An 11,324-nucleotide genomic window follows, 5' to 3' on the forward strand; every position below is an offset into this window, starting at 1 on the left:
ATCTCGGAATAAGTAGGCAGAGCCGCCATAAGGCCTTGTAGTGTGTGGCGCAGGATATTTGAAACGGAGATTTCCAAGTAATCTCGTAAAAATATACCAAGATGTATGTATGGCGTAATACACAATAACGCAAAATATACTCGACGAATGCGATCTGCAGTGATGCTACACGGATCTCAAATATATTTAAACGAACTTAAGTGACACGAGGCGGAGGCCATAGTGCACGTTCATATATGGGCGTTGCCCGTACAAGACTTAAAATTATAAATATATTCAAAATCTTGGGATGAAAGCACAAGAAAAATACGTAGATCGGTATAAGAGTTTAGCGCGCATCACCACAGGTCAAAATTTCCGACGAACTGAGCCAATTACAAGTTAGATTCGCACACTTAAGACGGAGCACGCAGAGGCACGTCCGTCCTCCATCGTGCCCATCGACGGACTCCGATTATGTGGCACCTAAACTAACCTAACCTAATCTAACAACTTTGTTCACGCATGAGGGGCTGAACCTACTGCCTCCACGCATACACTTTTCGCGCGAAACGAGATGCCACATGGGTTTACAACTTTCCACGCGTGAAAAGTTCACGCATGTACTTTGTAAGGCACAGTATGTGTCTAATTTAAAACATGTGGAGCTCCCCGCAGGGGGGCGGACTCTACTGTCTCCACGCATACACTTTTCGCGCGAAACGAGGTGCCACATGGATTTACAACTTTCCACGCGTGAAAAGTTCACGCATGTACTTTGCAAGGCACACAACAATTGGGTTGGGTTAGGTTAGTTTGTTTGGAGGTAAAGCTCCTCCCAGGTACTGCCTCCACGCATACTTTTCGCGCGAAATGAGGTTAGGTTAGGTTAGGTTTGGTGCTACAGTGGACCTGCGCGGTCACTCCCTTAGACGAGGAGTACGCATGATCCGCGCCAAGCCTGATAAGTGGATACATTTGTGTGTCGCAAACGCATGCAAAGCTGCGGTTCCTCGTATAAACGACCGTAAATCTGGACCTAAAACATACTAGTGGAGCCAGGAAATCGCGCGCCTTAGGAGAACAGTTGTAGCGGCTAGAAGGGCCTGGTCTCGAGGTCGTAACAGGACCACGCCTCAAATTCTGGCACAAAAAAGAGCGGCTTTCATCTTAGCCAACCGCGAACTCAAGTTGGAAATTCGCAGGGCCAAGTCCAAGTCTTGGCAAGAACTAATCGAGATCCTGGACGACGATCCCTGGGGTCTCCCTTACAAGATTGTTCTTAACCGGCTTCGAAGATCTACGCCTGGTCTAACCATTACCTTGGAACCGGATATCCTTAACCAATTTCTAGATAAACTATTCCTATATGGCAATGCGCTGAGGCCGGTCGACTTGGGCGACTGTGAGGAGGGAAGAACTCCGATTACGTTGGAAGAGGTCGTTAGGGTCATAGATTCGAAGAAAAACGTTGGCCACTACGCTAAAGAAACTACCATTAGTCATGAAACAAAGGTTGGTGCAGTGCTACAACATTTACACGAAATACGGCATCTTCCCTCCGAGTTGGAAGGTTTCTGACTGCGTACTGATCCCCAAGAGGGAAATACCTCCCTTTGGCGAAACTCCAAAAGCGCGACCGATATGTCTTCTCAACAAAGTTAAGAAGACTTTCAAACGTATCATTGCGGATAGAGTTGATAAATTCATGAATGAGAACCCTTCTTCCAACCGCTCGGATAACCAATTCGGCTTTCGGCGGATCCGTTCGACGACTCTGACGCACTATTTCTCGTCAAAAAGATCATTACTGAGGCCCGAAAGAATGGAAAAGTCGCTCTTGCTTTTTCTCTCAACATCGAGAACGCATTTAATTCTATCGTTTTATCAGCTATAAGAAGAGTCCTCCGAGTAAAGGGTTTTCCTAAATATCTCCGCAGGATAATTGAGGCCTATCTTTCCGATAGAAAGATTAGATTCGTAACGCGCAACGGACGTCGTACTAGACGCGTTAACAGGGGGGTTCCACAAGGCTCCGTATTGGGCCCGTTGCTCTGAAACCTTGCGTACGACTATGTGTTGAGAACTTTGATTTTCGAAGGATGCCACCTTATTTGCTATGCCGACGACACCCTGCTGATCGTCGTTGAAAATGACTTTGACGCCGCATGCGCCCTACTCGAGAAATGTCTTACGCGGATTCTTATTAACATTTGTTCGCTTAGCCTCCGCGTATCTTGATCCAAGTCAGAGGCCATGTTTTTCGGTCGCGCCCCTCCTAACTCATTCCTGAAGTTCGAGGGAGTGAAGATTAGAATTATGAACTCAACGAAATACTTAGGGGTATATATTGATAAACAATGGTTGTTCAATACTCATTTTAAGTATATTGCTGACAAAGTTAACAGAGTAAGCAGATCACTTGTGACATCCTCCCTAACCCTGAGGGGCCCTATTGAAAGCAAGCGGAGGCTGTACTACAGCGTAGTGATGTCCATCATTCTCTACGCTGCCCCCATCTGGTCTGATGAACTTTCTGGCTCGGAAAATAAGCAAAGGATTTTACGCCTCGCGATCTTACCGCCCAGCGTACCGTGATGGCCTACAGAACGATCTCCTACGAGGCCGCTTCTTTGCTTTCAAGGATACCACCGGTACAACTATATGCCGCATACCTCAAACGAATATATTTACAGTTCATCTCCATGAACTGAAGGACCTTGGTACATACATCGTGGACTCACCGGCAGCGGAGCGAGCGGTGGAATAGTTGGCGCTTAGGAGGGAATGGGCTGACTACCTTACATGTTAGAATCTTCCCGGAAGGAGAACGCGGGATGCGATTGCGCCGAATTTAGAGTCTTAGCTCGATCGACGATCGGGCTTCTTAACCTATCGTATCACACAGTTCTTAACTGGTCATGGTTGTTTCGGGGTTTTCCTCCACAGGATTGGGAAGGAGGAAACCCCGATATGTAGATACTGTAACAGCGCCGAGGACTCCCCAGAACACACTCTTTCGGAGTGTACTTTTTGGACTTTTGAGCGTGCGGAGCTGACGGCGGTCGTTGGTCGGGACTTATCTTTGGCCGCCGTTGTTGGAAGTGTTTGTGACTCTCGCGAGGCATGGAGCGTCTTTTCCGCCTTCGCCGAAAGGATCTTGCGGCGAAAGAAAGAAGACGAAAGAAATAGACAACAGGGTCTTATCGTTGCTGATGCGGTTGGAGATGACGATCTCCCCCCTTGATATTTTTGAATTCTGTTTCTTTGAAACCTTGTTAATTGCGGTATTGCGTACCTTGCGCTAGATTAAGTGGTCTTCTTACTTGCGGCGTGCGTTTCGCGGGTCAGTCTCGGCGTTTTCTGGGGAGGGGGCGGACGCCGGCCGTCTTCGGGCTGTTTCCCTCTTAGGGTCCGGTGCGTCACTTCGATGACGTTCCCGGATTCCCGGGGGGGAGTGGTGGTCCGGGGGCGGTCGGCGCTCGTCGTCCTCTGGGGTCGCCTGGGGCGCCGCGGTTTCTTGCAAGCGTGTTTGTTTTTTCCGTTTTTGTCGGTATATTTTGTTTTTCAGGGTGCCCATTGTTGTGTGCTGTGGGGTCCTCCGGGGGTTGGTCGGCCGTGGCTCGCCGCTTACCGCTGTTTGGGGCTCTGGTCCCATTGCTACGCAATGGGAGCCATGAGCCTCTTCGTGGCTACGGGGCGCGGTTGGTCGTCCTTCGTCGTTGGTGTGTTCAACGTACTTGCGCTCTTTCCCTGGGCCCCTTCCCTCGGGGGTGGGCCTAGGGAAGGGGCGAGCTTTTCTCTCGCCAAGAGCTCGCCTTGGCCAGGGATGGAGGTCCGGGCAGATCTCTCTTTATCTTGGTCATGGGTATATCCCACAGTGTCGACGGGCCCGAAACTCAGGCTCGTGCGTTGTGTCGTGTAGAACCCTCTATCCGGATAGAGGGTTCCTGTTAGTTTTGTTCGTACGCGTCCTGTGGTTCGTGTACGATCTTTGTACTAGGGGTGCGGGGTCTCTCGGGCGAAGTGTCTCGCAGCCAATGAAGAGAGGCCTCAATGATATGACTGCCCGCGGTCACTATCATGAAGTCCCTCTGAGGCGGTCGAATGGCGACACTTGTGTCGTTTCATTTGACTAGGGATTTCTTCTTCCGGGAGTCGGGGTATCCTCAGCGTTGACCTGCCCGTTGGTCCTTTGTCTTCGAATTACGTTTTCTGTCGCCTCGGCGTGAGGACTGTTGTGCCACGTGATGTCATGCCTCGTTAGTAGTTCCGCGTGTCGCAACTGTAGTCCAGCGTGCTGTGTTTCAGAGGGAAAAGGGTTTTAGTGGGTGCAAGCCCCACATATCCCGAGTGGCCGGCCCCCGGCGAATGCGCAAGGCATTTCCCCTCTTCCCACGGGAAACAAAAAAAAAGGTTTGGTGCTACAGTCCCTTGCGGTGTTACCGCTGCCTGGACGTGGGTCACGTTCGGGCGCGGTGCACTGCCCCGGTGGACCGCAGTGATAGATGCTATCGCTGTGGTGAGAGATCCCACCGGGCCAGCCTTTGCGCTGCGGGGGCCTCAAGATGTCCGCTTTGCGCGGACTTGGGGCTCCCGGCTGGGCATCGGCTGGGGGGAGGGTGGGTTGTACTAGGAGTCCGCAGGAGGGATTGGGGGAACGCGGGCCGCCGGTTAGACCGGCCAGAGGTGTCCGGGTGACGGTTCCTCCTTTCCCTATACATCCATCCACCTCCGATATGGAGGCGGGTGGATAGGCGTGGCGGTCTGGGGGGGCTGGGGCGGATTCCCTGCGGGGTTTCCGCCTCTAGTGCTCCTCTCAGCCCGTAGGATTCGAGCCTTTCGTTTTTGTTTATGGTGTCGGATTTTCTGTAGGTCATGTTTTCTGTTATTTATTTTTAGAGTTTTTATTTTAGGAACTCGCAGGAGGGACTGGAGGGACGTGGGCCGCCGGTCGTCGGTGAGTGATCCCTGAGCGGCGGTTCCTCCTCCTTCTATGCATCTGCCCACTTCCTTATGAAGGTGGGCGGATGATGTCGCGCGCGATGGTCCGGGGGGGGGGGGCCTGGGCGGATTCCCTACGGGGTTCTGCCATAGTGCTCCTCACGGTCTACGTGTATTCGGTCCGAGTTGGACTTTTTACGTTTCGGGGTCTTCGTCGTTTGGGCTGCGGGGCTCTCCTGGGGTTGGTCGGCCGCGGTTTGCCGCTTGCTGCTGTTTGGGGCTCCGGCCCCACTGCTACGCGGTGGGTGTCGGTAGCCCTTTGTGGCGGCGTTCCGCGATCGGCCGTCCTCTGGGGGGTTTCCGTATCCCGCGGCAGGGATTTCCCTTCTTTCATGTCTTTGTGCCCTTCCCCTGGGCCCCGCGTTCGCGTGGGGCCTAGGAGAGGGGCACAGCTCTTCTCTCCAGCCGAGTTACCTCGACCTACTCACGCGGACTAGTAATCTAGTCCGTCTTTGTTTGGTGTGCACCTCTTATTAGACGAGTGCGTGGTTGCACTCGTGTTTTGTCTATGTGAAACCTCTCTCCGGGTAGAGGAGGTTCCTGTTCGTGTTGTTCGTGCACGTCCTTATGGTTTGTGTACGAGTAGTTTATGGGATGGACCTCCCCGAGCAAACCATCCTCGTAGCCGATGAAGGGATCCCCGCGATGCGATTGTAGATCGGCGTCGCATCCGTCATCGTGTGGGGTCCTCGAGGCGGTCGGATGGTGGCGCACACGCGTTTCGCCATCTGACTAGGGATGGCTTCTCTCGGGGATCGAAGCATCCCTTTGTTCGATCTGTCGTTGGTCTTGTGTTTGTGGATTACGTTTTCTGTCGTCTCAAGCGTGAGGACTGTTGTGACACGTGAAGTATTGCCTCGTGTGTTCCGCGTGTCGTAACTGTAGTCCGTAGTACGGTGTTTAGGGAGAGGGGTTTTAGTGGATGCAAGCCTCACATATCCCGGGGGCCGGCCCTCGGTTGAATGCGCGAGGCATTTCCCCTTTTCCTCCGAAACAAAAAAAGGGTTAGGTGCTACATAATTCGTAGGGGGTTAAAAGATGATTAAATGTGCAAATATCTATTTTTTAGACTGTTTCTCCCCTTGGGGGTCCCACGTTTGGAAGTTAACAAGGGAGAGTATCACCACTCAACTCCTCTTGTCAAGCGCTACAATATAGAATATCACTCCCCCCTCCCGAGGGAGTTGGGTAAACTTAACCAAAAAAAGTTTAAAATATTAATTTACTAACATAAATTCAAAGAAAACAGATTTTGGATTTTTATATAGTACTTCATTTGTGCATACGCACCTCAGTCGCATCTGCTCTTTAAACGCGGAAACTATTTTCTCTCTTAACGATTTGAAATTGTTGCCATACGTGTCGCCCGGAATTTCTTTCTCCGCCTCTATCTGCCTCGGTCTCTCACCCTTCATTTTATTCCGCAGACGCGAAATTTCGCTTTTCAGGTCGCTAATTACATCACGGTACTGCGCAACATGTAGATAACTGACGTCCAATACGTTCCGCTCAATCTTATTGGAGATTTTGTTGGCGCGGTCCGCGTAAATCAAGGTAATTTTACTCTCGTCACGGTGCGCGTTTGCTGGTGAAACATGGGCGATCATAACAGTACGACAGTTACCACTGAGGACATCCTTCAGCAATCGGGTAAGCTTAGAATCGCGATAATTCACATATCGTGCTCCACCAGATAGGGCATTGATACAGTTACCCAACGCCAGAAGGGATCTATTGATATGCGCGCCTTCCTGCAGTCTTTTGCCTTTGTTCTGTAACAGCGAATTCAATTGAGGAAGAACAACACTTTGAAGTTCGAAAGAAAAGCATGTTTTTTGTAAATTATCTTTGAGACACATATTTTGTTGAAATGTTATTGATTGCGGGTTTAAATGTGCATATATCAATATTTAAGAATTTTTATTATTAAATATAGGTACATATTTAATCACATTATAGAGGTCGCTATAAAATTCTGTGCGGCTTCATGGTTTCCTACTTTGTTCACGTTCAGCTTATCTAGGAAAAAAATTAAACATTTTAAAAATATATTAATGTAGTTTCAGTTAACTGTACAGAAATTAAATTGTAATAATTTTTGAAAAATGGTAGATTAAAACAAGTTTTAAACATGGTGGTTATTTTCCCCCTCAAAAACGAGCGGGGTTGACGAACCACAAAATGGATATGTTTATATCAGTGCCATTTACTATCGAATGGCACATAAATTAAGCTTCCGAATTTTACTTCGATTTAAAACCGTGAATTGACTGGCCTAAAAAGTATATTTCCGTACGAGTCGACAGCGTTGATAAGCTGCAGTTACCACCGCGCGAGGCCTTCCACAGTTCGTTGGCCGGCGAGACCGCAACAGTAATTACGAGCACGCGTTGAACTTCTAGCAGTGCTTTCGCGCAAAGTGTCTTGACGAGTATCGCGATTTGTATCTCAAAACGGATGTGATTTTCTTTTGGCAGACATTTTCGAAAATTTCCGCATTCCGATACCTCTATCGAGAGTTACAGGTTGGACTCTACATATTATTACCGGGATACACATGGGATGCCAAGATATTAAAAAATACGGTGTTCGACTCGAATTGTTCACTGACATCAACATGGTGTTGTTCGTGGAACACGGTATACGCGGTTTTGTCTGAAAATGAGCCAATGTTCAAACAGGTACGCGCGAGCCAACAACAAATATGTACCATCGTACAATTCATTGTACGGAACTATCGACGTTGTGTACTTTGATGTGAACAATATCTGTACAGTTGGACAATGTGTAAACCGCTAGAGTACGCCGAATTTCAATAGGTTGACCACATCGAAAGCTTCAACGTACTGTCTGTGACATCGCACAGACTTCATTATCGGCTACATTCTGGAGGTCGACCTCGCATATCCGTGAGAACTCCACAATCCTTATACAAACCTTTCGTTATTTTCCGACGCGCCTCTCGGAAAACAATGTGATAAACTCCTCACCAAAGCTCCTCATCATTGCACGTTCGTGTACGATAAGTCGCGTTACGTAACGTGCTACAACTTACATTACACCAATATGTACGACATGGACTGCGCGTAACGAAGATTTATCGTATATTATGATTGTCACAATCTCCATGGCTTCACGGATACGTCAAACTTAGTATAATATAAGGTTTAAAACTCGCGCGAACAATGAGTTCGAAAAGAACATATACAAACTGATAAATAACACAGCATTCAAGGGAGAACGTACGCGATCGCATGAACGTGTGACACATTGGGACGGAAGATACAGCGCGAAGGCGATAATCGCAAGACCTTACTTTTATGGTAAAAGCATCTTTTCGGAAAATCTAATCGCCATCGAATTGCGTAAGCTCGGAGGTGAAGTTCAACAAGTCAATCTATATAGCTATGTGCATTCTCAAGACACGTATCCCAGATATCTGTACAACTTTCACTACGTGAGTACCTACTTATGTAGTACTGTTAATTGTATTGTGAAAAATATAAAATAATGTACACGGACATCGATATATACATGTTCTCGAGTGCGACATGTACGAGAATATAAAGCGCGATGTCGCGCGATTTAACACGAGTGATTTCTCTGAAAGCAACACGTGTACGATATGCCGCGTGTGATTTGATGAAGGACGAGAACAACGATACAGATCATGATGGAGTTCATGTATAGGACTCTGGATAAAGGTATTTGCCTTAAGAGTGATCGCAAAAGACGGAAAGAGGGTAAAGGATAACAAGAGGAACGTCGTGAAAAAGATAACGTTCAATGATTATACGCGACGTTTGAACGACGCGATAGAATAGTTGAGACATCAGTCGTGCATACGTTTGATATTGTACGAGTTTACACCGTATCCAAACTGAAGCTCGCTTTCATTTCATACAACGACATCTGAAACGATATCTGATTCCTGCGATACTTTACCATGTGGACATTACAAGACACCGTTATAATATATATGTACTGTGACGTTGCGGCCCGCCGCTTCGTGGCAGCGTCCCGCCGCCGTTACAAGGCGCGGAAATTCGCGCCCAGGGACGAGCCAGAGAGGCGACGACGAGATCTCCAGGGGCCGAAAAATTAATATTGTTTCCGCAATCTGACTTTTATTTTATTTTTATGTAATTGTAATACGCGCGGCGCCTCACCCACACCACGGCGAATCTTCGAGGGAATACCCGTAACGGAAGGGGTCCGGAAGGATCAAGGACCGAGGAGGGGTGGCGAAAGCGGAAACCACTGGGATCCCGGGCGGCGAGAGCAACGCGGCAGGCGTGCGGCGCATGAGGCAGCGATGGAGCAGGCCGCCGATAGCGGGGCCCCAGGCGCCTGGGGAAACCCCGGCCTCAGCAATTTGCCTCCACGAAATACTGGCCCGCGGGGTGGCTGATCACCGCCCCGAGGTCAAACCGGAGGCACACCGGCCAGAACGAAGTCCAGTCCGCTGCCCAGGGACAAATTGAAGGAGTCGCTACGCCGCCGAGGGACCGTTGCGCGCCCCCGAAGGATCCCCCTCACGACGATCTTGCGTTGAGATATCGCGCGAGCTGCAAGCTCGCTCCCGATTGGTCGGCGCGCCCCTACGGAAGGGGGTGCCACATCGATTCCGCAATCGAGCGGATTTAGCGAGACACTCTGGTCGTCCGTCGGCGAGTCCGAACGTTCTAAGTAAGATTCGCGATAGCCGCCCCGAGTCGGGAGAATCTGTTACGCTGCGACGATCCTTGGTACGAGGTGACGGCGAGGAGTCCTACGAGAAGGCATCGCATCGGTGAGGTTGCCCGTAAGTAATACCGACATGTAAAGCCACGACGCCGCCCTCTGGTGCGCGCTCTCGTTCGGGAAAACGTTTGTAATATCGCGACACGTACGGTTCCTTGAGACCGAGTATCGAATGGCGATCGACAGCGAGAGCGAAGGGCCTCGGGATGGTATCGTGGCCACGGAATCGTGATAAAGACGTGATAGCGAGTCTCTGGAGATCGCGATATATTCGTTGGCAAAATCCGGTAATGCGAGTCCGTTTTCGTGTAATGTCCGCGCTCGTGGTTGCGTCTCGCGCACACGGTGTTCACGGCGTATCGAATTACCAAATATTACTTATGTTGGAATGTCGTCCGCGTCGGCACATTAATCGCGTTAACATGCCGTTTATGTGGGCTAATTGCCTTAGGAGATTATTCGTGTTAGGATAGTTATGTTCGGATGCGTTGTTTCGGTAATTGCGTGTAAGAATTAGTCGTGCTGGCTGGAGAACATTCGCGTGATTTGTACTCCATTCTCGCGATAGGCTCCTTGCATTCATGATTGAGTGCCATTATGGCTTGCGGTAATTACGTATTTTTCCTCGCGTTCGTTTCAGTATTTCGCGCTATGCCGAGTACCTCGGCGTATTAATCTTCGCGTTCGAAAATCACTGAAGACAGTGTATTGTATTCGCCCGAATGACTTGCGTTACCCTTGGTTATTTCTCGCGTTAGATTAAGTCCGTATTTTCGCGTTAGTTATAGTATTCCGCGTCTCCTTGCGATCGCGCCGAAATTTATCTCGCGTTATTGCGTTGGGTTTGGTCCTCATTACGTTGGGACGTGACTTGCGCCACGATTCCTACTTGCGTTAGCTTAAGATAATTGGCGACAGAATTCTCGTGCGACTCTATACGTGGCGTTCACGCGCTCCGAGCGTGACGTACCGTCCGCTCGCGATCTTTCCTGTGAGACCATATTTTCTATTTCCATGATTATTTCGCGTTTACTGTCGATGTTCCATATTAAACATAAGTTTCATTCTACTATTGTATATTTTTCTGATTTAATCACAGCGTATTCTGCGCATTTACTATACGATACCGCAATACTCTGTTCATTTCTGGCGTCCGCGCTACTACTATCTTTGTTGTTTCATTTCTGACGCCCGCGTGATTGATTATTTGATTTGTCCGATTGACTAAAGCCGAATTGGCATTTATTGTTTTACTCGAGAATTACTAAAGAAAAAATGTTATTCTTGACTTGTTAATTGCTTGAGTTCGTGACCTTATTTATTGTGTGTCACCCCGTCAAATATCGCGCTACCCTTCATCAACCCCGCCCCCTTAGGTCGAGCTAGCCATTTTCTCGCACACCGACTTACTTTGTTTTGCGTCTTTTTTTTTTGTTTCTCGCGGTTTCGCGGACGCGAATTCACGCGTCTGGCGCCCAACATTGAAATCGTTTCGGGAAGTGTTGGAGGTGCGAGCGAATCGTCGGAGAGGCCTATCACCTTTCTCTCCTTTCCCCTTTTGATTCGGCACACGCCCCGGACCGCTCCGGGAGGGGCAA

General features: G+C 49.2%; 1 protein-coding gene across 1 annotated transcript in view; it reads right to left on the reverse strand.

The window, feature by feature from the left end:
* Positions 1-11,324, reverse strand: part of LOC139823231 (kinesin-like protein KIF19) — a 97,568-nt gene that overhangs the window by 22,037 nt on the left and 64,207 nt on the right. Inside the window, exon 7 of the mRNA XM_071795614.1 lies at positions 6,274-6,755. Coding sequence (XP_071651715.1) covers positions 6,274-6,755 — 482 coding nt within the window. The remainder of the gene's footprint in view (positions 1-6,273; positions 6,756-11,324) is intronic.

This window comes from Temnothorax longispinosus, chromosome 12, assembly GCF_030848805.1.
Source record: "Temnothorax longispinosus isolate EJ_2023e chromosome 12, Tlon_JGU_v1, whole genome shotgun sequence".
Taxonomy (NCBI): domain Eukaryota; kingdom Metazoa; phylum Arthropoda; class Insecta; order Hymenoptera; family Formicidae; genus Temnothorax; species Temnothorax longispinosus.